The sequence below is a fragment of the Coloeus monedula genome (assembly GCF_965178545.1).
Source record: "Coloeus monedula genome assembly, chromosome: 40".
NCBI lineage: Eukaryota > Metazoa > Chordata > Aves > Passeriformes > Corvidae > Coloeus > Coloeus monedula.
In genome coordinates this window covers 1,563,330-1,586,565 of record NC_138820.1, presented here as the reverse complement: position 1 = coordinate 1,586,565, position 23,236 = coordinate 1,563,330, and the positions used below count along the sequence as shown (strand labels likewise).

Genomic DNA, 23,236 nt, shown 5'->3' with positions numbered 1-23,236 from the left:
CTGCCCCAAATTCCCCAAAAACGCCTGAAAAAATCCCCAAAATTCCCGGGATTTCCCCCCAAATTTGAGGCCCTGAGCCCCTCCCCCACCCGGCCCCGCCCCTCCCCCACCCCCCCCCCCCCGAGAAAATCCTGCCCCAATTCCCTAAAAAAACCCCACCCAAATTCCCGGGATTTCCCCCCAAATTTGAGGCCCTGGGCCCCTCCCCCACCCCATCAAAATTCCTGCCCCAAATTCCCCAAAATCGCCTGAAAAAAACACCCAAATTCCTGGGATTTCCCCCTAAATTTGAGGCCCTGGGCCCCTCCCCCACCCCGAGAAAATCCTGCCCCAATTCCCTAAAAAAACCCCACCCAAATTCCCGGGATTTCCCCCCAAATTTGAGGCCCTGGGCCCCTCCCCCACCCCATCAAAATTCCTGCCCCAAATTCCCCAAAAACACCTGAAAAAAACACCCAAAATTCCCGGGATTTCCCCCCAAATTTGAGGCCCTGAGCCCCTCCCCCACCCCATCAAAATTCCTGCCCCAAATTCCCCAAAATCGCCTGAAAAAATCCCCAAAATTCCCGGGATTTCCCCCCAAATTTGAGGCCCTGAGCCCCTCCCCCACCCCATCAAAATTCCTGCCCCAAATTCCCCAAAAACGCCTGAAAAAATCCCCAAAATTCCCAGGATTTCCCCCAAATTTGAGGCCCTGAGCCCCTCCCCCACCCGGCCCCGCCCCTCCCCCAACCCCCCTCCTGAGAAAATCCTTCCCCAATTCCCTAAAAAAAACCCCACCCAAAATTCCCGGGATTTCCCCCCAAATTTGAGGCCCTGAGCCCCAACCCCCACCCCCCCGAGAAAATCCCGCCCCAATTCCCTAAAAAAAACCCCACCCAAATTCCCGGGATTTCCCCCCAAATTTGAGGCCCTGGGCCCCTCCCCCACCCCATCAAAATTCCTGCCCCAAATTCCCCGAAAATGCCTGAAAAAATCCCCAAAATTCCCGGGATTTCCCCCCAAATTTGAGGCCCTGGGCCCCTCCCCCACCCCATCAAAATTCCTTCTCCAAATTCCCCAAAAACGCCTGAAAAAAACACCCAAAATTCTTGGGATTTCCCCCAAATTTGAGGCCCTGAGCCCCTCCCCCACCCCATCAAAATTCCTGCCCCAAATTCCCCGAAAACGCCTGAAAAAAACACCCAAAATTCCCGGGATTTCCCCCAAATTTGAGGCCCTGAGCCCCTCCCCCACCCGGCCCCGCCCCTCCCCCCCCCCCCCCCCCCGAGAAAATCCTGCCCCAATTTCCTAAAAAAAGCCACCCAAAATTCCCGGGATTTCCCCCAAATTTGAGGCCCTGGGCCCCTCCCCCACCCCATCAAAATTCCTGCCCCAAATTCCCCAAAATCGCCTGAAAAAATCCCCAAAATTCCCGGGATTTCCCCCAAATTTGAGGCCCTGGGCCCCTCCCCCACCCCATCAAAATTCCTGCCCCAAATTCCCCGAAAACGCCTGAAAAAATCCCCAAAATTCCCGGGATTTCCCCCCAAATTTGAGGCCCTGAGCCCCACCCCCCCCCCCCCCCCGAGAAAATCCCGCCCCAATTTCCTAAAAAAACCCCACCCAAATTCCCGGGATTTCCCCCCAAATTTGAGGCCCTGGGCCCCTCCCCCACCCCATCAAAATTCCTGCCCCAAATTCCCCAAAAACGCCTGAAAAAAACACCCAAAATTCCCAGGATTTCCCCCAAATTTGACGCCCTGGGCCCCTCCCCCACCCCCTCAAAATTCCTGCCCCAAAACTCCTCAAAAAAGCCCCAAAACCCCCAAAATTCCCGGGATTCCCCACCCACCCCCGGCCCCTCCCCCTCCCCTTCCAGTTCCTCTTCCCCCCAAATTCCCCCCCAAAATTTGCAATTTTTCCCCCCCCGCTCCCCCCTTAAAATCCCTTTTTTCCCCTCTTTGAACCCAAATTTAACCCCAAAACTTTTCACATTCGGGGCTTTCCTCCCGCCCCTCCCCCACTCACTGAAAATCCCATTTTTCCCCATTTATTGCCCAAACCTGGGGGGGGTTTTTGCCCCTCCCCCCCCGCTGCCCCTCCCCCTCTCCATTAAAATCCCATTTTTTCCCCATTTATTGCCCAAACCCGGGGATTTTTTCGCCCCTCCCCCACCCCATTAAAATCCCATTTTTTCCCCATTTATTGCCCAAACCCGGGGATTTTTTTCGCCCCTCCCCCACCCCATTAAAATCCCATTTTCCCCCCATTTTTTGCCCAAACCCGGGGATTTTTTTGCCCCTCCCCCTCTCCATTAAAATCCCGTTTTTTGCCCAAACCCGGGGATTTTTTCGCCCCTCCCCCACCTCATTAAAATCCCGTTTTTCCCCCACTTATTGCCCAAACCCAGGGATTTTTCGCCCCTCCCCCACCCCATTAAAATCCCGTTTTTCCCCCATTTATTGCCCAAACACGGGGATTTTCGCCCCTCCCCCACCCCATTAAAATCCCATTTTTTCCCCATTTATTGCCCAAACCCGGGGATTTTTTTGCCCCTCCCCCACCCCATTAAAATCCGATTTTTCCCCCATTTATTGCCCAAATATGGCGATTTTTTCGCCCCTCCCCCACCCCATTAAAATCCCTTTTTTTCCCCCTTTCTTGCCCAAATCTGGGGGGTTTTTTTGCCCCTCCTCCCCCTCACCGCTCGCCCCTCCCCCACCCCATTAAAATCCCATTTTTCCCCCACTTATTGCCCAAATCTGGGGGTTTTTTCACCCCTCCCCCACCCCATTAAAATCCCATTTTTCCCCCATTTTTTGCCCAAACCCGGGGATTTTTTTGCCCCTCCCCCACCCCATTAAAATCCTGTTTTTTCCCCCTTTATTGCCCAAACCCGGGGATTTTTTTGCCCCTCCCCCACCCCATTAAAATCCCATTTTTCCCCATTTATTGCCCAAACCTGGGGGGGGGTTTTGCCCCTCCCCCCCCGCTGCCCCTCCCCCACCCCATTAAAATCCCTTTTTTTCCCCATTTATTGCCCAAACCCGGGGATTTTTCACCCCTCCCCCACCCCATTAAAATCCCATTTTTTCCCCATTTATTGCCCAAACCCGGGGATTTTTCACCCCTCCCCCACCCCATTAAAATCCCGTTTTTTCCCCCTTTATTGCCCAAATCTGGGGGTTTTTTCACCCCTCCCCCACCCCATTAAAATCCCTTTTTTTCCCATTCATTGCCCAAACCCGGGGATTTTTTTGCCCCTCCCCCCCCGCTGACCGCCCCTCCCCCTCTCCATTAAAATCCCGTTTTCCGCCCCATTTATTGCCCAAACCTGGGGGGGTTTTTGCCCCTCCCCCACCCCCCTCGCTGCCCCTCCCCCACCCCATTAAAATCCCGTTTTTTCCCCATTTATTGCCCAAACCCGGGGATTTTTTTGCCCCTCCCCCACCCCATTAAAATCCCGTTTTTTGCCCAAACCCGGGGATATTTTCGCCCCTCCCCCACCCCATTAAAATCCCGTTTTCCGCCCCATTTATTGCCCAAACCTGGGGGGGTTTTTTGCCCCTCCCCCACCCCATTAAAATCCCGTTTTTTGCCCAAACCCGGGGATTTTTTTACCCCTCCCCCACCCCATTAAAATCCCTTTTTTTCCCATTTATTGCCCAAACCTGGGGGGGGGTTTTGCCCCTCCCCCCCCGCTGCCCCTCCCCCACCCCATTAAAATCCCGTTTTTTCCCCATTTATTGCCCAAACCCGGGGATTTTTTCACCCCTCCCCCACCCCATTAAAATCCCATTTTCCCCCCATTTTTTGCCCAAACCCGGGGATTTTTTCGCCCCTCCCCCACCCCATTAAAATCCCGTTTTTTGCCCAAACCCGGGGATTTTTTTGCCCCTCCCCCTCTCCATTAAAATCCCGTTTTTTCCCCATTTATTGCCCAAACCCGGGGATTTTTTCGCCCCTCCCCCACCCCATTAAAATCCCTTTTTTTCCCCCTTTCTTGCCCAAACTTGGGGGTTTTTTTGCCCCTCCCCCACCCCATTAAAATCCCTTTTTTTCCCATTTATTGCCCAAACCCAGGGGTTTTTTTTGCCCCTTCCCCCCCGCTGACCGCCCCTCCCCCACCCCATTAAAATCCCGTTTTCCCCCCATTTCTTGCCCAAACCCGGGGATTTTTTCGCCCCTCCCCCACCCCATTAAAATCCCGTTTTTTCCCCCTTTTTTGCCCAAATCTGGGCATTTTCGCCCTCCCCCAGGCCCGCGGCATCGATGTCCAGCAGGTGTCGCTGGTCATCAACTACGACCTCCCGACCAACCGCGAGAACTACATCCACCGGTGCGTGGGGGAGGGGCCAGGAAACGCCCGGCTTTGGGGAGAAAATGGGGGAAAACGGCATTTTCATGGAGTGGGGGAGGGGCGGTCAGCGGGGAGGGGGAGGGGCAAGAAACCCCCCCGGGTTTTGGGGAGAAAACGGGGTTTTAATGGAGTGGGGGAGGGGCTTTTTTTTCTTTTAATAAAAACCCGGAATTTTATTCTTTTCTTTTTTCTTTTTTTCCTTTTTTTTGTTTTCTTTTCCTTTTGTTCTTTTTTCTTTTTTTGATTTCTTTTTTCTTTTCTCTTTTCTTTTTCCTTTTTTTTTCTTTATTTTTTTTTCGTTTTTTTTGTCTTTTTTCTCTTTCGCCTTTTTCTTTTTTTGTTTTCTTTTTCCTTTTTTTTCTTGTTTCTTTTCCTTTCTTTTCCTTTCTTTTCCTTTCCTTTCCTTTCCTTTCCTTTCCTTTCCTTTCCTTTCCTTTCCTTTCCTTTCCTTTCCTTTCCTTTCCTTTCCTTTCCTTTCCTTTCCTTTCTTGTTTTTCCTTTTGTTCTTTTTTCTTTTTTTGATTTCTCTTTTTTCTTTTCTTTTGTTTCTTTTCTTTTTTTCCTTTTTTTTTCTTTTCTTGTTTTCTTTTTTCTTTATTTTTTTTTCTTTTTCTCTTTTTTCTCTTTTGTCTTTTCCTTTTTTCGTTTTCTTTTCCCTTTTTTCTTCTTTTCTTTTTTCTTTTTTGTTTCTTTTCTTTTCCTTTCTCTCTCTTTTCTTTTCTTTTCTTTTTTCTTTTTTCTTTTCTTTTCTTTTCTTTTCTTTTCTTTTCTTTTCTTTTCTTTTTTCTTCTCTTCTCTTCTCTTCTCTTCTCTTCTCTTCTCTTCTCTTCTCTTCTCTTCTCTTCTCTTCTCTTCTCTTCTCTTCTCTTCTCTTCTCTTCTCCCCTTTCCCCTTCCCCCTTTCCCTTTCCCCTTCCCCTTTTTCTCCTTTCCCCCTTTCCTCTTTCCCTTCCCCCTTTCCCCTTTTGCCCTTTTCTCCTTTCTCCCCTTTCCCTTTTTCCCCTTTCCCCTTCCCCCTTTTCCCTTTTTTCCCTTTTTCCCCTTTCCCCCTTTCCCCCTTTCCCCCTTTCCCTTTTCCCCTTTCCTCTTTCCCCTTTCCCCTTTTCCCCTTTTCCCCCTTTTCCCCCTTTCCCCTTCCCCTTTTTCCCTTTTCCCCCTTTCCTTTCCCCTTTTTCCCCCTTTCCCCTTTTTCCCCTTTTTCCCCTTTTTTCCCCTTCCCTCTTTTCCCCTTTTTCCCCCTTTTCCCCTTTTTTCCCCTTTCCCCTTTTTCCCCTTTCCCCTTTTCCCCTTTTCCTTTCCCCTTTTTCCCCCTTCCCCATTCCCCATTCCCCTTTCCCCTTTTCTCTTCTCTCTTTCCCTTTCCCCTTTTTCCCCCTTTCCCCTTTCCCTTTCCTCTTTTTTCCCTTTCCCTTTCCCCTTTTTCCCCCTTTTCCCCCTTTCCCCTTTTCCCCCTTTCCCCCTTCCCCATTCCCCTTTTCTCCCTTTCCCCTTACCCCTTTCCCCTTTTCCCCTTTTTCCCCTTCCCCCTTTCCCCTTCCCCCTTCCCCTTCCCCCTTCCCCCTTCCCCTTTCCCTTTTTCCCTTTTTCCCCTTTTTCCCTTCCCCATTCCCCATTCCCCTTTTTCCCCCTTTTTTCCCCCATTCCCCCTTGCCCCTTTCCCCTTTTTCCCCTTTCCCCCTTCCCCCTTCCCCATTCCCCTTTTCTCCCTTTCCCCTTTTCCCCCTTTTCCCCCTTTTCCCCTTTTCCCCTTTTTCCCCTTTTCCCCCTTTTTCCCCCTTTCCCCATTCCCCCTTTCCCCTTGCCCCGTTTCCCCCTCCCTGGCCCAGCATTGGCCGCGGTGGCCGCTTTGGCCGCAAGGGCGTGGCCATCAACATGGTCACCGAGGAGGACAAGCGGACGCTGCGGGACATCGAGACCTTCTACAACACGGCCATCGAGGAGATGCCGCTCAACGTGGCCGACCTCATCTGAGGGGGAGGGGCGCCCCTCCCCCACCCCACCGCCCCTCCCCCACCCCAGCGCCCCTCCCCCCTTTCCCCCTTTTTTTCCCATTTTTTTCCCATTTTTTTCCATTTTTTCCCCTTTTTTTTAGGGTTTTTTTCCCTTTTTTTTTCCACTTTTTAAAATTTTTTTTCCCATTTTTTCCCCATTATTTTGCATTTTTATCCCTTTCCCTTTTTTTCTCATTTTTTTCCCTTTTTTTTTTCTCTTTTTTCCTGTTTTTTTTTCTGGTTTTTTCCATTTTTTTTCCCCATTATTTTGCATTTTTATCCCTTTATTCCCTTTTCTTTTTTCCTCATTTTTTTCCTGTTTTTTTTCTGGTTTTTTCCATTTTTTCCCCATTATTTTGCATTTTTATCCCTTTATTCCCTTTTCTTTTTTCCTCATTTTTTTCCTTTTTTTCCTGTTTTTTCTGGTTTTTTCCATTTTTTCCCCATTATTTTGCATTTTTATCCCTTTATTCCCTTTTCTTTTTTCCTCATTTTTTCTGTTTTTTTCCTGGTTTTTTTCTGGTTTTTTCCTCTTTTTTCCCCATTATTTTGCATTTTTATCCCTTTATTCCCTTCTCTTGTTTCCTCATTTTTTCTGTTTTTTTCCTGGTTTTTTTTCTGTTTTTTTCCATTTTTTCCCCATTATTTTGCATTTTTATCCCTTTATTCCCTTCTCTTTTTTCCTCATTTTTTTCCTTTTTTTCCTGTTTTTTTCCTGGTTTTTTTTTGTTTTTTCCCCATTATTTTGCATTTTTATCCCTTTATTCCCTTTTCTTTTTTCCTCATTTTTTTCCTTTTTTTTCCTGTTTCTTTCCATGATTTTCCATTTTTTCCCTTTTATTTTCTATTTTTATCCTCTTTCTTCCCTTTTCCTTTCTTTTTCATTTTCTCCCTTTTTTCCTTTTTTTTCAGTTTTTTCCATTTTTTTCCCTTTTATTTTCCATTTTTATCCCTTTTCCCCTTTTATTTTCATTCTTTTCCCCTTTTTTCCCCAGTTTTTAAAGTTTTATCCCCTTCTTTCCTTTTTTTGTTTGTTTTTTTTTTTCACTTTTGTTCTCCTTTTTTCCCCTTTTTTTTCCTTTTTTAAAACTTTTTCCTTTTTTTTTTCATTTTTATCCCTTTTTTTCTGTTGTTTTTTTTTTCTTTTTTCCCCTTTTTTTTTCTATTTTTTTTCCCTTTTATAATTTTTTCATTTTCCCCCTTTTTTTCTTCTTTTTTTCCCCTTTTTTTTTACATTTTTCCCTTTCATCATTTTCCCCTTTTCCCATGATTTTTGGGCTTTTTTTAGGTCATTTTTTTTTGTTTTTTAAGAGGTTTTGGGCGTGGTTTCAGCCCCGCCCCTCCCCCCATCCCCTTTTTTCCCCATTTCCCCTGTTTTTTTCCCATTTCCCTCCCTTTTTTAGGGTCACTTTTGGGCGTTTTTAACGAATTTTAGGGGTGGTTTTACCTCTGCCCCTCCCCCACTCCCCTTTTCCCAATTTTTCCCCCATTTTCCCCCAAATTTCTGCTTTTTTCGGGTCATTTTCATGAATTTCAGGGGTGGTTTCGTTATTGCCCCTCCCCCACTCCCAGCCCCCCCCCTTTTTCCTCATTTTTCCGCCTTTTTTTTGGGGTTTTTTCTCCAGATTTTTGGGGTTTTTTTAATCCCCTCCCCCCCACTCCCCTTTTTTTCCCCCATTTTCTTCCCAATTTTTTTAGGTCAATTTTAGGGTTTTATTCCCAAAAATCGTCACTTTCGGGAGGGCTCCAAACCCGCCCCTCCCCCACCCCCATTTTTTATGGAATTTTTATGAATTTTGGGACATTTTGGGGGGGGGTTCAACCCCGCCCCTCCCCCACCCCCTTTCCCTCCGTTTCGTTCCCCTTTTTTTAGGGTAAAAGTCACTTTTTTGGGGACGGGGAAAAGCCCCTCCCCCACCCCCTTTTTTTCCCTTTATTCGCTTTTTTTTAGGTCATTTTTCCGGGAATTCTCCTCGGGAATTTTTTTTTTGGATAAACGTCGCTTTTTGGGGGTCTCACACCCGCCCCTCCCCCCCCCCTCCCCCGCCCCCCTTTTGTAACGTTTATTTATTGGAATAAAAGCGATTTTGGGACAAATTCCACGGAATTTATTCGGGATTGGGGAAAGGGGGGGGGAATTTTGGGGCCATTTCCTGCGAATTTGGGGCTTTTAGAGCCCAAATTTGGGTCCTGAGCCCCCCCGCACTGGGTTAAAAACCCCCTGAGACCCCAAAATTCCCCCCAAATTTCGCTCCTGGACCCTCTGAAGCCCCCAAATTTTGGTTCCAAGGCCCTGAAAGTTCCCAAATTTGGCACCCGGAGCCCCAAATCTGCTCCCGACCCCTCCCCAGATTCGGGACTGAGCCCCCCGAATTTCCTGAACCCCCAAAATCCCCCAAATTTCGCTCCTGAGCTCCCCAAATCCCCCAAGTTTCACTCCTGGACCTCCAAAATCCCCCAGATTTTGCTCCTGGACCCCCAAATCACCCAAATTTCACTCCTGAAACCCCAAATTCCCCAATTTTCACTCCTGACTCCCCAAATTTCGCTCCTGGACCCCCAAATCCCCTGAATTCTGCTTCTGACCCCCCAAATTTCGCTCCTGGACCCCCAAAATTCCCCGAATTTCACTCCTGAACTCCATAAATCCCCTGAATTTTGCTCCTGACCCCCCAAGATTTCGCTCCTGGACCTCCAAATCCCCCAAATTTCACTCCAGGACCCCCAAATCCCCCGAATTCCACTCCAGGACCCCCAAATCACACCAATTTCACTCCTGGACCCCCGAATTTTGCTCCCGGACCCCCAAATTCCCCGATTTTCGCTCCAAAACCCCCCCCAAATTTCACTCCCGGACCCCCAAATCACCCAAATTTTACTCCTGAAACCCCAAATTCCCCAATTTTCGCTCCTGACTCCCCGAATTTCGCTCCTGGACCCCCAAAATTCCTCAAATTTCGCTCCTGGACCTCCAAATCCCCCAAATTTCGTTCCTGACCCCCCAAATTTCGCTCCTGGACCCCCCAAATCACCTGAATTTCGCTCCTGGACCCCCAAAATTCCCCGAATTTCACTCCTGAACTCCATAAATCCCCTGAATTTTGCTCCTGACCCCCCCAGATTTCGCTCCTGGACCTCCAAATCCCCCAAATTTCACTCCAGGACCCCCAAATCCCCCGAATTCCACTCCAGGACCCCCGAATCACACCAATTTCACTCCTGGACCCCCGAATTTTGCTCCCGGGCCCCCAAATTCCCCAATTTTCGCTCCTGACCCCCCCCCCACATTTCACTCCCGGACCCCCAAATCACCCAAATTTTACTCCTGAAACCCCAAATGCCCCAATCTTCGCTCCTGACTCCCCGAATTTCGCTCCTGGACCCCCCAAATTCCTCGAATTTCGCTCCCGAACCCCCAAATTTCGCTCCTGGACCCCCAAATCCCCCAAATTTCGCTCCTGGACCCCCAAAATTCCCCGAATTTCACTCCTGAACTCCCTAAATCCACTGAATTTTGCTCCTGACCCCCCAGATTCCGCTCCTGGACCCCCAAAGTCCCCAAATTTCCCTCCAGGACCCCCAAATCCCCCGAATTCCACTCCAGGACCCCCAAATCCCCCGAATTCCACTCCAGGACCCCCGAATCACACCAATTTCACTCCTGGACCCCCGAATTTTGCTCCCGGACCCCCAAATCACCCAAATTTTACTCCTGAAACCCCAAATTCCCCAATTTTCGCTCCTGACTCCCCGAATTTCGCTCCTGGACCCCCCAAATTCCTCGAATTTCGCTCTAACCCCCCCCCCCCCCAAATTTCGCTCCCGGACCCCCAAATCACCCAAATTTTACTCCTGAAACCCCAAATTCCCCAATTTTCGCTCCTGACTCCCCGAATTTCGCTCCTGGACCCCCCAAATTCCTCGAATTTCGCTCCCGAACCCCCAAATTTCGCTCCTGGACCCCCAAATCCCCCAACTTTCGCTCCAGACCCCCCCCCCCAAATTTCACTCCCGGAGCCCCCACAAATCACCACAATTTCACCGCTGGACCCCCCCCCCCTCAAAAAACCTCACTCCCAACCCCCCCCAAATTTCACTCCCGGCCCCTCCCCACCCCACCACGCCGCCGCCTTCTCACCCCTCCAGCGCCGCCGCCACGGCCGCCCTCACCCTCCTGCCTTCCTCCTCCTCCTCCTCCTCCTCCTCCTCTTCCTCGGGGCCGCTCCCGCCGCCCTCGGGGCTCTCGGGGCCGGATTCGGTGCCATCCCCGGGGGGCAGGGGGTCGCCGCGGCGCTGGCACAGGTTGTGCAGGAGGACGCAGCTGAGCAGCAGCGTGGGCAGGAAGCGCAGCTCGGTGTCGTTGCGTTCGCCCAGGCAACGCCAGCGGCCCCGGAGCCTCCGCAGCGCCGCCCGCGCTCCCCGCGCCGCCAGCGCCGCGCCCCGGTTGAAGCGACCCTCGCCCTCCGCCAGCGCTCCGCCCTCGGCGCGGCCCTCACCGGGCCCGAACGGGCGCAGCAGCCACGGCAGCAGCGGGTCCCGCGGCGTGCCCAGGAAATAGCGCGGGATGCCCGCGGCGGCTCCGCGGCGGCGGCGGCGGCGCTGGAGGCGGCGGAAGAGCGCGGAGTCGCGGAGCTTCGTGCCGGGCGCTTGGAACTCCACGTTCCAGAGGCAGCCGCGCGCGTCCACCGTGGCCTGCAGCGTCAGCGCGTGTCGCGACTCGGCCGCGCCTCCGCCGCTCCTGTCGCGATAGGCGCCGGGAGGAGCCGAGGGCGGAGCGCGGATGGGGATGCGCAACCGCGCCAGGACGCCGGCGAGGCGCGGGAGAGGCCAGGAGTCCGGGAAGAACTGCGGGAATTGCGGTGGGAATTGCGCGGCCTCCGGGATAAGCGAGGAGATCGCGGCGCTCTCGGCAGGGATTCCGGGGTTCCGGCAGCTCTCCCGCAGAATCCCGCGGCTCCTGGAGGTTTCTGGAGGGTTCCGGGGGTCTCCGGAGCTTCCCGATGGAATCTGGGGGGTTCTGGAGTTCTCCGAGGGAGTTTCGGCACTTTCGGGGTCTTGGGATGGAATCCGGGCGTTCTCCCGGTTTCCCGGCAGGGTTGGAGGGTTTGCGGAGTTCCCCGAGGGAATTTGGGGGTTCCTCAAGGGAATTTGGGGGTTCCTCAAGGGAATTTGGGGGTTCCCCACGTTTCCCAGCAGGGTCGGGGCCGCTCCCGAGCTTCCCGCTGGGATTTGGCACCTTTCGGAATTTCCGGCCGGGATTTCGGTTTTCCCCACGTTTTCCAGCAGGGTTTGGGACCTCGCCAGGTTTCCCCTCAGGATCTGGGGCTTTCCAGAGTCTTCCACCGGAATTGGTGGATTCTCCTCATTTCCCACCGGGATTCGGGGTCGTTCGGAGTCTCCTGGAGTTTCCCGGCCGGAATTTGGCGGGTTTGGGGTTTTCCGGCCGTTTCCCGCCGGGATTTTGCTTTTCCTGCTGCTCCTCCTGGAATTTTCCGGGAGCGGGATTTGGGACTTGGAGCCGAAATCCGCCGGGATCGGGAAATTCGGGCCGGAATCCATCGGGATCCGCTCCTCCCCCTCCAAACCCACCGGGATTTGCGATTTCGACCCCAAACCCGTCGGGACTCGGGATTTTGAGCTGGAATCCGCCGGATTTTGTAATTCCGAGCTGGAATCCTTTGGGATCTGCGATTTCATCCAGGAATCCGCCGGGATTCGGGAACCCGGCCCCGAATCTGCCGCCGCTTGGAATTTCGAGCCGGAATTCCTCGGGATCTGCTCACCCCCACCCAGATCCACCGGAACCCGGAATTCCGGGCCGGGACCCGCCGGGATCGGGAAACTCCAGCCGGGATCCGCCGCGTTTTGCAATCCCGCCCCGGAATCCGCCGGCATTTGGAATCTCGCCCCCAAATCCTCCCCCCAGTCCCCGCCCCAGCTCCGGCTCCGCGCCGGATCCCTCGGCAGGTGCAGCTTCAGGCCCAACCCTTCCTCCCCATCCTCCTCCTCCTCCTCCTCCTCCTCTTCCTCGGGGGCTCCCAAAATCCCCACCACGGCTCCGCAGACGTCGCGCAGGATTTTGCAGACGGAGCTCCGGGACACGCCGAAGGTGGCCTCGAGCGCCCGGTACTCGGTGACGGCGCCGAGGCGCCACAGGGTGAGCGCCAGGCGCACCTCGGCCGGCACCGCGCGGCGCATGGCGGTGTCGCGACGCCCGATAGCCGCCCTCAGTCGCGACACCAGCGCGTCGAAGGTGTCCGGGCGCAGGCGGAAGCGCTCGCTCCACTCGCGGCCTCCCAGCGCCTTCTCCCGCACCGTGGCCCAGAACGCGGAGCTGCGGCAGCGGCTCCACACGCGGCCCCGGCGGCGCCACGGCGGGGCCTGCGCGGAGCAGCGCGGCGGCAGGAAGGCGAGGCGGAGCGCGGCCAGGCGGCGGCGGCGGAGGAGGAGGAGGAGGAGGCGCAGGCGGTGCAGGAGGGCGAGGCGGCGGCGGCGGCGGCGGCGGCGGCGGAGGAGGAGGAGGAGGAGGAGGAGGGAGAGGGAAGCGGCGGCGGCCGCCATGGGCGGCGCCATCTTGGGGGAGGGAGGGGGAGGAGGGAGGCGCAGCGCGCATGCGCCGGCCCCGCCCCCGGCGGTTCTGCGCGTGCGCAGAGGGAAAAGGCGGAAAAAGCGGATTTGGGGTTTTTTTTTTTTGTCGAGCCCCAAAATTTGGGTGTTGGGCCCCGCCAAGGGTTCGTTCTGGAGGGGCTGAGCAGCCCAGAATCGCTGTGGCACCTCGGACTCCCTCTGAAGCACCCAAGAGAGGGTTTCAACGCCCTAAAACCCCCTGAAGCCCCGAGATGTGGTCTTGGATCCCCCAAATCTCCTAAATTCCCTCGAATTCGGGGCCCGGATCTTCCTGGATTCCCCCCCCCCCAAGTCGAAACATTCAAGAGCGTTTTAATTTGTGGTGGGAACCTGCATTTGAGGCTTTAAGGGAGGGTTTGGGGGGATTTTAGGGTGAATTTGATGGACTTCTGTGGGATTCGGAGGGACTTTAAACTTTATTGGCAATAATAAAGTGCCGGCCAATCGCAGCTCGCCGCGCCCGCGGGGGGGCGGGGCTTTACGCCCACTCAGCCAATCGCGTTGCGCAATAAAATACTGACTAATCGCAGCTCGGCACAGATATTGATTGGCAGGGCTCTACCGGCTCTTACCCAATCAGATTACGGGACGGGCTTTGAGGGGGCGGGACTTTTCGGCGTCTCAACCAATCACGACGCACGAGGGGCGGTTCCCGCCGTTTTCCGCGCAGCGCGGGAGCTGCCATGGAGCCGCTCCGGCCTTGGCTCGTCCCGTTCCTGCTGCCCGAGCACTGCTTCGACCAATTCTTCCTGCGCCTGCAGCTCCTCGATGGTGCCGGAGGGGCCTCGGGGGGCGATTCTGGGGCTTTTCGGGGCTTTTCGGGGCGGTTTTAGTGGGATTTTGAGGTGCCGCTAAGCGCTGTGGGGGCGGCCGCCATGTTGGTTACGGGCGGGAATTGTGACGGGCGCCGCCATCTTGGTTTTGGGCGCGGGAAGGGAAGCGCCGCCATCTTTGCTTTTGCTCTGAGGCGACGCCGCCGCCATCTTTGTTTTGGGTATGGGGGGGGGGGGAAATCGTGATTTTTGGGGGGTTTTTAGGGATTTTGGGCGGAATTTGAGGAATTTTTGGGGTCCCATTCCCTCCCCTTTGTTCTCCCTCCGCAGTTCCGTGTCTGAAAATCCTCCTGAGCAAAATTCTGGGCTACGGGATCGTGGCGGGCTCCGTCCTGGGTGAGGGCCCGGGGGGATTCTGGGGGGCTCTGAGGGGATTTAGGGGACCCAGGGAGGATTTGGGGGCTCTGGGGGGGTCTCAGATGATTTTAGGGTTTTTTTGGGGTTTTTTGGGGGTCTCTGACCTCTTTTTGCCCATCCAGTGAAGGCCCCACAGCTGCTGGAGCTTTGGGGTCCTCAGCGGGGGGTGGTTTAGGGGTAATTTGGGGGTATTTTAATGGGATTTTGGGACATTTTAAAGGGATTTGGGGGTATTTTAGGGGTGTTTTGAGGTATTTTTGGGCGGCTCGGGGGATTTTTTGCGATCCTTTACCCCTTTTCTCCCCCCCATCAGCTGCTGAAGCTTTGGGGGTCCCGGGGGGGGGTGATTTAGGGGTAATTTCGGGGTATTTTTAGGGGTTTGGAGTATTTTAAGGTGATTTTGGGGTATTTTAAGGTGATTTTGGGGTGTTTTAGGGGTGTTTTGAGGTGTTTTTGGCGATCCTTTCCCCCTTTTCTCTCCCCCTCAGCTGCTGAAGGTTTGGGGGTCCTCGGGGGGGGGGGGGGGGGTGATTTAGGGGTAATTTTGGGGTATTTTTAGGGGTTTGGGGTATTTTAAGGGGATTTTGGGGTATTTTAAGGTGATTTTGGGGTGTTTTAGGGGTGTTTTGAGGTGTTTTTGTCGATCCTTTACCCCTTTTCTCCGCTCCCCCCCCCCTCAGCTGCTGAAGCTTTGGGGGTCCCGGGGGGGGGGGGGGGGGGGGATTTAGGGGTAATTTTGGGGTATTTTAATGGGATTTTGGAGTATTTTAAGGTGATCTTGGGGTATTTTAAGGTGATTTTGGGGTGTTTTAGGGGTGTTTTGAGGTGTTTTTGGCGATCCTTTCCCCCTTTTCTCTCCCCCTCAGCTGCTGAAGGTTTGGGGGTCCTCGGGGGGGGGGGGGGGGGGTGATTTAGGGGTAATTTTGGGGTATTTTTAGGGGTTTGGGGTATTTTAAGGGGATTTTGGGGTATTTTAAGGTGATTTTGGGGTGTTTTAGGGGTGTTTTGAGGTGTTTTTGTCGATCCTTTACCCCTTTTCTCCGCTCCCCCCCCCCTCAGCTGCTGAAGCTTTGGGGGTCCCGGGGGGGGGGATTTAGGGGTAATTTTGGGGTATTTTAATGGGATTTTGGAGTATTTTAAGGTGATTTTGGGGTATTTTAAGGTGATTTTGGGGTGTTTTAGGGGTGTTTTGAGGTGTTTTTGGCGATCCTTTCCCCCTTTTCTCTCCCCCTCAGCTGCTGAAGGTTTGGGGGTCCTCGGGGGGGGGGGGGGGGGGTGATTTAGGGGTAATTTTGGGGTATTTTTAGGGGTTTGGGGTATTTTAAGGGGATTTTGGGGATACTTGAAGGTGATTTTGGGGTATTTTAAGGTGATTTGGGGGTATTTTAATGGGATTTGGGGGTGTTTTAGGGGTGTTTTGAGGTGGTTTTGGCGATCCTTTCCCCCTTTTCTCTCCCCCTCAGCTGCTGAAGCTTTGGGGGTCCTCGGGGAGGGGGGTGATTTAGGGGTAATTTTGGGGTATTTTTAGGGGTTTGGGGTATTTTAAGGGGATTTTGGGGATACTTGAAGGTGATTTTGGGGTATTTTAAGGTGATTTGGGGGTATTTTAATGGGATTTGGGGGTGTTTTAGGGGTGTTTTGAGGTGGTTTTGGCGATCCTTTCCCCCTTTTCTCCCCCCCCACCCCCCCCCCCCTCAGCTGCTGAAGCTTTGGGGGTCCCGGGTGGGGAAGGTGCATTTTGGGGTGGTTTTGGGGTATTTCGGGGTGGGTTTTTTTTGAGGTTTTTGGGGGTCCCTGCCCCTTTTTCTCTCGCCCCACCCAGTGAAGGTCCCGCAGCTGCTGAAGGTTTGGGGGTCCCGCAGCGGGGGGGGGCTCAGCCTCCCCTCGGTGCTGCTGGAGCTGCTGGCCCTGGGTGGCTCCGTGGGCTACGGCTGCGCCAGGAGCTTCCCCTTCAGGTCTGGGGGGAAAACCGGGAATTTCGGGGGGGTTTGGAGGGATTTGAGGGGCTCGGGAGAGGATCTGGGGGGGGGTCTGGATTTGGGGAGGTTTTGGGGGGGGAGTTTGGGAGGGGTCTGGGGTGGTTTTGGGAGGGGGTTTGGGGAGGTTTGTGGGGATTTGGGGTCTGGAGGGAATCGGGGGGAGTTTTGGGGGGATTTGGGGAACTTTTGGGGGGGGGTTTGGGGGGAGTTCAGGGCTGTGGAGGGGATTTGGGGAAGTTTTGGGGGGATTTGGGGAACATTTGGGGGCGTTTTGGGGGGGATTTGGGGTCCGGAGGGAATCAGGAGGAGATTTGGGGAACATTTGGGGGGATTTGGGGAACATTTGGGGGGGTTTGGGGGGGATTTGGGGTCCGGAGGGAATCAGGAGGAGATTTGGGGAACATTTGGGGGGATTCGGGGCTGTGGAGGGGATTTGGGAACGTTTCAGGGGGATTTGGGGGGATTTGGGGATGTTCAGGGGGATTTGGGGGGGATTTGGGGACGTTTCAGGGGGATTTGGGGACGTTCAGGGGGATTTGGGAGGGATTTGGGGACGTTTCAGGGGGATTTGGGGACGTTCTGGGGGATTTGGGGATGTTTCAGGGGGATTTGGGGGGGATTTGGGGACATTTCAGGGGGATTTGGGGACGTTCTGCGGGATTTGGGGGGATTTGGGGACGTTCTGGGGGATTTGGGGGGGATTTGGGGATGTTTCAGGGGGATTTGGGGGTTCCCAGCTGCCTTTTCGCTGCCTTTTCTGCCGTTCCCGCTTCATTTCTCGTGGAATTTCAGCCGTTTTGGGGCTCCTGGGGGGTTTTTGGGCCTCCCAAACCCATTTTTGGGGGTCCCGAGCCCCCCCCGACCCCCCAAATGTCACCCCCACAGCGCCTGGGGGGAGGCCCTGTTCCTGCTCCTGCAGACCCTCACCCTCCTCTTCCTCATCCTGCACTTCGGGGGCCGCACGGGCCGAGGTTGGTGCCGACTTTGGGGCGGAATTTCGGGGATTTGGGCACTTTTTGGGACCTCCTGACGCCTCTCTTGTCCCCTCCCCCCCCCCAGGGCTGTTGCTGGTCGCCGGTTTTGGGGCGTTTTTGGGGCTTTTGGTGTCTCCCCTGACCCCGCTGAGCTTCGTCACCGCCCTGCAGGCCCTGAACCTGCCCATCATCATCCTCAGCAGGGTGGGGGGGCTCGGGGAGATTTTGGGGGTCCTGGGGGGGGATTTTTGGGGTCGTCTGGGGATTTGGGGGGGGTCCTGTAAGGGTTCAAAGGGGATTTTGGGGGGTTAAAAGGGATTTTGGGGAGTCCTGGGGGGGGCTTTGGGGAGAATCTGGGGTAGCTAAAGGGGATTTGGGGGGGTTCTGGAGGGGTTTGGGGGGTCCTGAGGGATTTTGGGAGGTCCTGGAAGGGTTAAAGGGGATTCTGGGGAGTCCTGGTGGGATTTTCGGAGGATTTGGGGGGTCCTGGAAGGGTTAAAGGGGATTTTGGGGTGGTCCTGGTGGGATTTTGGGGGGATTTTGGGGGGTCCTGGAAGGGTTAAAGGGGATTTTGGGGGGATGTGGGGGGTCCTGGAAGGGTTAAAGGGGATTCTGGGGGGATTTTGGGGAGGATTTGGGGGGTCCTGGAAGGGTTAAAGGGGATTTTGGGGGGATTTGAGGGGGTCCTGGTGGGATTTTGGGGGGATTTGGGAGGTCCTGGAAGGGCTAAAGGGGATTTTGGGGGGTCCTGGAAGGGTTAAAGGGGATTCTGGGGGGATTTTGGGGGGTCCTGGTGGGATTTTGGGGGGATTTGGGGGGTCCTGGAAGGGTTAAAGGGGATTTTGGGGGGGTCCTGGTGGGATTTTGGGGGGATTTTGGGGGGTCCTGGTGGGATTTCGGGGAGCATTTGGGGTTTCCCAGCTCATTTTTCGCCAAACCCCACCCAACCCTCCTGGGATTTCAGGATTCTTTTGGGGCAGTTTCAGGCTTTTCCCCCATTGCCCGGGGAATTTTACAACTCCCTGAATTTTTTGGGGAAGATTTTTGGGGTTCCAAACATTTTGGGGACCCCCCTTCCCCCCCAAAATTTCCCCCTCCCCCCCCCGCAGCTGCTGCAGATCGTCACCAACGCCCGCCAGGGGCACACGGGGCAGCTCTCGGGGGTCTCCACGGGGCTCCTCTTCGGGGGGGCCCTGGCCCGAATCTTCACCTCCCTCACGGTGAGACCCCTCCCCAAAAAACCCCCAAATCCCAAAGAACCTCCCCAAAAAAACCCCGGATCCTAAAACTCACCCGGAACCCCCAAAACGCCTCCAATTTCCCCTCAAAATCCACTCCAATTTCACCCCCAAATTCGCCCCCCTCACCGTGAGACCCCTCCCCCCAAAAAATCCTCAAATCCCAAAAATTGCCCCCCCCCAAAAATCCTGGATTCTGAAACCCCCCCAAATCCCCCTAAAATCTCCCAAAATCCCCCTCAAAACCCCCCCTAAAACCCCAAAATGCCCCCCAAATCCTCCTAAAATCCACCAAAATCCCCCTCAAAACCCCCCCTAAAACCCCAAAATCTCCCCTAAAATCGCCCTGAAACACCAAAATCCCCCTCAAAATCCCCCCTAAAACCCCAAAATCCCCCCCAAATCTCCCTAAAATCCCCCAAAATCCCCCTCAAAACGCCCCCTAAAACCCCAAAATCTCCCTAAAACCCCAAAATCTCCCCCAAAATCCCCCTGAAACACCAAAATCCCCCTCAAAATCCCCCCAAAATCCCCCTCAAAACCCCCCCTAAAACCCCAAAATCCCCCCAAAATCTCTGAAATCCCCGAATTCCCTTTGAACCCCCTCAGGATCCCCCAAATTCTCTCGGGACCCCTCAAATCCTCCCCAAAATTCCCCCGGGACCCCAAAAATGCCCAAATTTCCCCCTGAACTCCATTAAAAAACCCCAAATTTCCCCTAAAACCCCAAAAATCCCCCCTTGAACCCCCTCCCAAAATCCCCAAAATCCCCTTTGGACCCCCCAAATCCCCAAATTCCCCCCGAATCTCTCTTTAAACCCCCCCAAAATCCTCTCTAAACCCCCAAAACTCCCTTTAAAACCTTTCAGGACCCCCAAAATCTCCCAAATTTCCCCCCAAATCCCCCAAATTTCCCCCACAGGAAACCGGGGATCTCCTTTTGGCCTCGACCTTCGCGGCCTCGGCCACCTGCAACGGGGTCCTGCTGGCCCAGGTGCTGCTCCTGGGGGGCTCCCGGGACCCCCACCCCAAAAAAGAGTGACCCCAAAAACCCCGGCGCCCCAAAACTCCCCCGAATTCGGCATTTTTGGGGGTTAAAATGAGGATTTTGGGGTGGTTCCCACGCTCTGGGACCCCCAAAATCTCACCTGGAATCACCTGGGGGGGGGGGTTGGGGGGGTGGGGTTCCCAAATGTTGTGGGATCCCCCAAACTCCTTCCCGGGACCCCCCAAAACCTCAGGGACCCCAAAATTCCCCCTCGGACCAAGGTGGGGGAGGGGCTGGAACCCCCTCGCAGGTGGGAAATGGGCGTGGCCAGAGCGCCCCTCCCCCCCCCAATAAAATTGGGATCCCCCCATTCCAGGGGGGCTCCCCCCCCTTTTTTCTGGTCGTTAATTAATGAATTCATTAATTCCAGCCCATAATTAACGGTAATGAGGGTGGGAGGGGCGCTTTGGTGGCAGTGGCGTGGGAAAATCCCGCATTCCATTCATAAATCCCGCCCTCCATTCGTAAACCCTGCCCTCCATTCACCCCGCCCTCCATTCATAAATCCCGCCCGCCATTCACCCCGCCCTCCATTCATAAATCCCGCCCGCCATTCATACACTGGCGCTGGCCACGCCCCCCCACTGAGCGCTGTCGGTTCTGATTGGCTGCCGCGTCCATCCAAAGTTCCCACGCGTTTTTCCGACCCCAAAACTTCCCAAAATTACCCCAAATTCCGACTCCCAGGGGGGTCTCCGTGAGCCGCGACGCCTCCAGGACCTCCGAAATCTCACCCGGTTCCCCCCGAGCTCCCAAATCCCCGTTCGACCCCACAACAACTCCCTGCAAACCCCCAAATTCCCTCAGAAATCCCCCAAATTTTAACTCCGGGGGGGGTCCCCGTGCCCGACCCTCCCCCAAAATCCTCCCGAATTTCCCTCCCGACCCCCCCCCAATCCCGAACCTCCGGCGTCTCCATCGCTTTATTCCCACAATTCCATAATTTCTATGCAAAATACTCTCATCTCCCCTCCCCCCCTCCCCTCCTTTTTTCCCACGCCGAGGGGGAGGGGGGGGAGGGGCCCGGGGGGAGGACCCCAAACCCCTCCCCCCTCACCCCCCAGACCCCCCCTCCCCCCAATTTTAGGGGCCAGGGGGGGCCGATTTGGGGCCCCCCGGGCGTTACAAATATAGAGCTTAAATATGTACAAAAAAAGAGTCCAAATTTTGGGGGGGGATTTCCCCCACCCCCCCAAAAAAAAAAAAAACCCCAAAAAACCCCCAAAAACCACAGGGGGGGAGGGGAGGGGAGGGGAAACTCCCCCACCCCCCCAAAAAAAACCCCCTCCCCCACCATTCCAGGAAGGTTTTTTTTCCCCCCCTCCCTTTTCCCAGCAGGTCCTGGTGGGGGGGGGGGTTTGAGGGGATCCGGTGGATTTTGGGGCGGATTTGGGGGATTTTGGGGCTCCCCTAAAGCCTCTCGCGGGCGGGGACCCAAATGAAAGGTCCTGAAAGGTCCTCGATGACTCGTTTGACTTTGTGGTAAATCTCCTCGAAGCTGTCGCCCTCCACCATGGCTGCGGGAAGGAAAGCCCAGCTTTAGGCATTTTGGAGCATTTTGGGGCATTTTGGGGCATTTTTTGGGGCATTTTTTGGGGGGCTTTGGGGTCGGCAGACACCACCTGCCATTCCCAGGATGAATTTTGGGCTTTCTAAGGGAGGTTTGGGGTGGATTTGGGGAGTCCCAGGGTGGATTTCGGGGCATTTTGGGGCTCCCGGGGTGGATTTTGGGGGTTCCCAGTTGGATTTGGGGGGGATTTGGGGATTCCCAGGGTGGATTTTGGGGAGATTTTGGTGCTCCCGGGGTGGATTTTGGGGGTTCCCAGGTGGATTCTGGGGGCATTTGGGGGTTCCCAGGGTGGATTTTGGGGGTTCCCAGGTGGATTTGGGGTGGATTCTGGCGGTTTTTGAGGGTTCCCAGGTGGATTTGGGGGTTCCCAGGTGGATTTGGGGGTTCCCAGGATGGATTTGGGGTGGGTTCTGGGGGTTTTTGAGGTTTCCCAGGCGGATTTGGGGTGTTTTGGGGTGGGTTCTGGGGGAATTTGGGGGTTCCCAGGATGGATTTGGGGTGTTTTGGGGTGGGTTTTGAGGGGTTTTTGGGGGTTCCCAGGTGGATTCTGGGGGTTTTTGAGGGTTCCCAGGTGGATTCTGGGGGTTTTTGAGGGTTCCCAGGCGGATTTGGGGCCGTTTCGGGCGGGTTTGGGGCCGTTGCAGGCGCGCACCCGAGAAGCACTCGGTGAACTCCTGCTCCAGCTTGGTGGCTCTGTCGAAGGCTTTCCGCGCCTGCTCCTCGCTCACGCGCTTGGAGATCTCCCTGGGGGCGGGGCCGGCTCGGGACACGCCCCCAAACCCAAGGGCCACGCCCCCAAACCCAAGGGCCACGCCCCCAAACCCAGGGCCACGCCCTAAATCCAAGGGCCCCGCCCCCAAATCCCGGGCCGCGCCCACCAACCCCGGGCCCCGCCCCCAAACCCCAAGGCCCCGCCCCAAACCCCGGGCCCCGCCCACAAACCCCGGGCCACGCCCCAAATCCAAGGGCCCCGCCCCCAAATCCCGGGCCCCGCCCCCAAACCCAAGGGGCCCGCCCCAAAACCCCCGGGCCACGCCCCCAAACCCCGGGCCACGCCCCCAACCCCGGGCCCCGCCCCCAAACACAGGACCACGCCCACAGCCCCTCACAGCCCCCCCCCCCACGCCGTGACGTCATTCACAAAGCCCCGCCCATTCACGGAACCGTTTCCATCCACAAAGCCCCGCCCACCCCGGCACACCTGTCAATCACAAAGCCACGCCCACCGAGCGGCTCAAACAAGCCCCACCCATTATGCAAAGGAGCCCTGCTCGCTCTGGCCACGCCCCCTCCTGCCTCAGTTTCCCTCTGGGCCAAACCGCGCCCCTAAAACCCCTCGAATTCCACCCAAAATGGATCCTGGGCTGTGCCCAGGTGTGTCCAGGTGTGTCTCAGGTGTCCCCAGGTGTGTCCCAGGAGCCCCCAGGTGCGCCCAGGTGCCCCCAGGTGTGTCCCAGGTGTGTCCCAGGTGTCCCCAGGTGTGCCCCAGGTGCCCCCAGGTGTCCCCAGGTGCCCCCAGGTGTGCCCAGGTGTGCCCAGGTGACTCACAGGACGTTCTGCAGGGACTTGGGGCGGATGAAGATGGCGATGGGGTGCAGCTGGGCCGCCTGGAGCCGCCGCACGGCGTTGGCCGACACGTCCAGGATGCAGTGCTTGCCCTGCGGGTGGCACCGGCTGAGCACACCTGTGCCCAGGTGTGCCCAGGACATGCCCAGGACATGCCCAGACCACGCCCAGGTGCGGCACAGGTACCCCCAGGTGTCCCCAGACACGCCCAGGATGCGGCGCTTCCCCTGCGGGTGTGCCCAGGTGTGCCCAGGTGTGCCCAGGTGTGCCCAGGTGTGTCTTAAACGTGCCCCAGGTGTGCCCAGGTGAGCCTTGGGTGTGTCTTAAGTACCCCAGGTATCCCCAGGTGCCCCCAGATGTGCCCAGCGGTGCCCAGGTGTCCCCAGGTGTATCCCAGGTGTATCCCAGGTGCCCCCAGCAGTGCCCAGGTGTTCCTGGTGGTGCCCAGGTGCCCCCAGGTGTGTCCCAGCTGCCCCCAGGTGCCCCTGGCAGTGCCCAGCTGCCCCCCCCGGCGGTGCCCAGGTGCCCCCAGCTATCCCCATGTGCCCCCAGCGGTGCCCAGGTGTGCCTGGCGGTGCCCAGGTGTATCCCCAGGTGTCCCCAGCTGCCCCCAGCAGTGCCCAGGTGCCTCCAGGTGTGTCCCAGCTGCCCCCAGGTGCCCCCAGCAGTGCCCAGGTGTGCCCGGCGGTGCCCAGGTGCCTCCAGGTGCCCC

The 23,236-nt window shown here is 55.7% G+C and overlaps 3 protein-coding genes across 4 annotated transcripts in view; 2 read left to right on the top strand and 1 right to left on the bottom strand.

Annotated features, from left to right (window-relative positions):
- The window catches only part of EIF4A1 (eukaryotic translation initiation factor 4A1), a gene marked incomplete at both ends in the record, with an annotated part of 29,660 nt that extends 23,348 nt beyond the window's left edge, over positions 1 to 6,312 (top strand). The window contains 2 exons of the mRNA XM_082300533.1: positions 4,242 to 4,321; positions 6,168 to 6,312. Of these exons, the coding sequence (XP_082156659.1) occupies positions 4,242 to 4,321; positions 6,168 to 6,312 (225 nt within the window). The remainder of the gene's footprint in view (positions 1 to 4,241; positions 4,322 to 6,167) is intronic.
- Positions 6,313 to 13,618: 7,306 nt separating this feature from the next.
- On the top strand, positions 13,619 to 19,521 carry MPDU1 (mannose-P-dolichol utilization defect 1). Its single transcript, XM_082300536.1, has 7 exons — positions 13,619 to 13,730; positions 14,063 to 14,128; positions 15,972 to 16,104; positions 17,014 to 17,099; positions 17,188 to 17,306; positions 18,212 to 18,322; positions 19,263 to 19,521. Exons 1-7 carry the CDS (start codon positions 13,643 to 13,645, stop codon positions 19,380 to 19,382), a joined length of 723 nt encoding a protein of 240 aa, XP_082156662.1. The 5' UTR covers positions 13,619 to 13,642; the 3' UTR covers positions 19,383 to 19,521.
- Positions 19,522 to 20,518: 997 nt separating this feature from the next.
- The window catches only part of DLG4 (discs large MAGUK scaffold protein 4), a 52,889-nt gene continuing 50,171 nt past the window's right edge, over positions 20,519 to 23,236 (bottom strand). Inside the window, exons 18-20 of one of the 2 annotated variants that reach the window (XM_082300535.1) lie at positions 22,507 to 22,616; positions 21,611 to 21,702; positions 20,519 to 20,905 (exon numbers count right to left, since the gene is read on the bottom strand). In XM_082300535.1, coding sequence (XP_082156661.1) covers positions 20,799 to 20,905; positions 21,611 to 21,702; positions 22,507 to 22,616 — 309 coding nt within the window. In that variant the 3' untranslated portion in view covers positions 20,519 to 20,798. The remainder of the gene's footprint in view (positions 20,906 to 21,610; positions 21,703 to 22,506; positions 22,617 to 23,236) is intronic. The other variant, XM_082300534.1, reaches the window with a different exon arrangement.

What these genes read in the sequence shown, in the direction of transcription:
- MPDU1 (XM_082300536.1), top strand. Translation starts at nt 13,643, where the DNA reads ATGGAGCCGCTCCGGCCTTGGCTCGTCCCGTTCCTGCTGCCCGAGCAC. An exon ending in GCGCCTGCAGCTCCTCGATG is followed by an intron (nt 13,731 to 14,062) that starts GTGCCGGAGGGG and finishes CTCCCTCCGCAG; the next exon opens with TTCCGTGTCTGAAAATCCTC. An exon ending in GAATCTTCACCTCCCTCACG is followed by an intron (nt 18,323 to 19,262) that starts GTGAGACCCCTC and finishes TTTCCCCCACAG; the next exon opens with GAAACCGGGGATCTCCTTTT.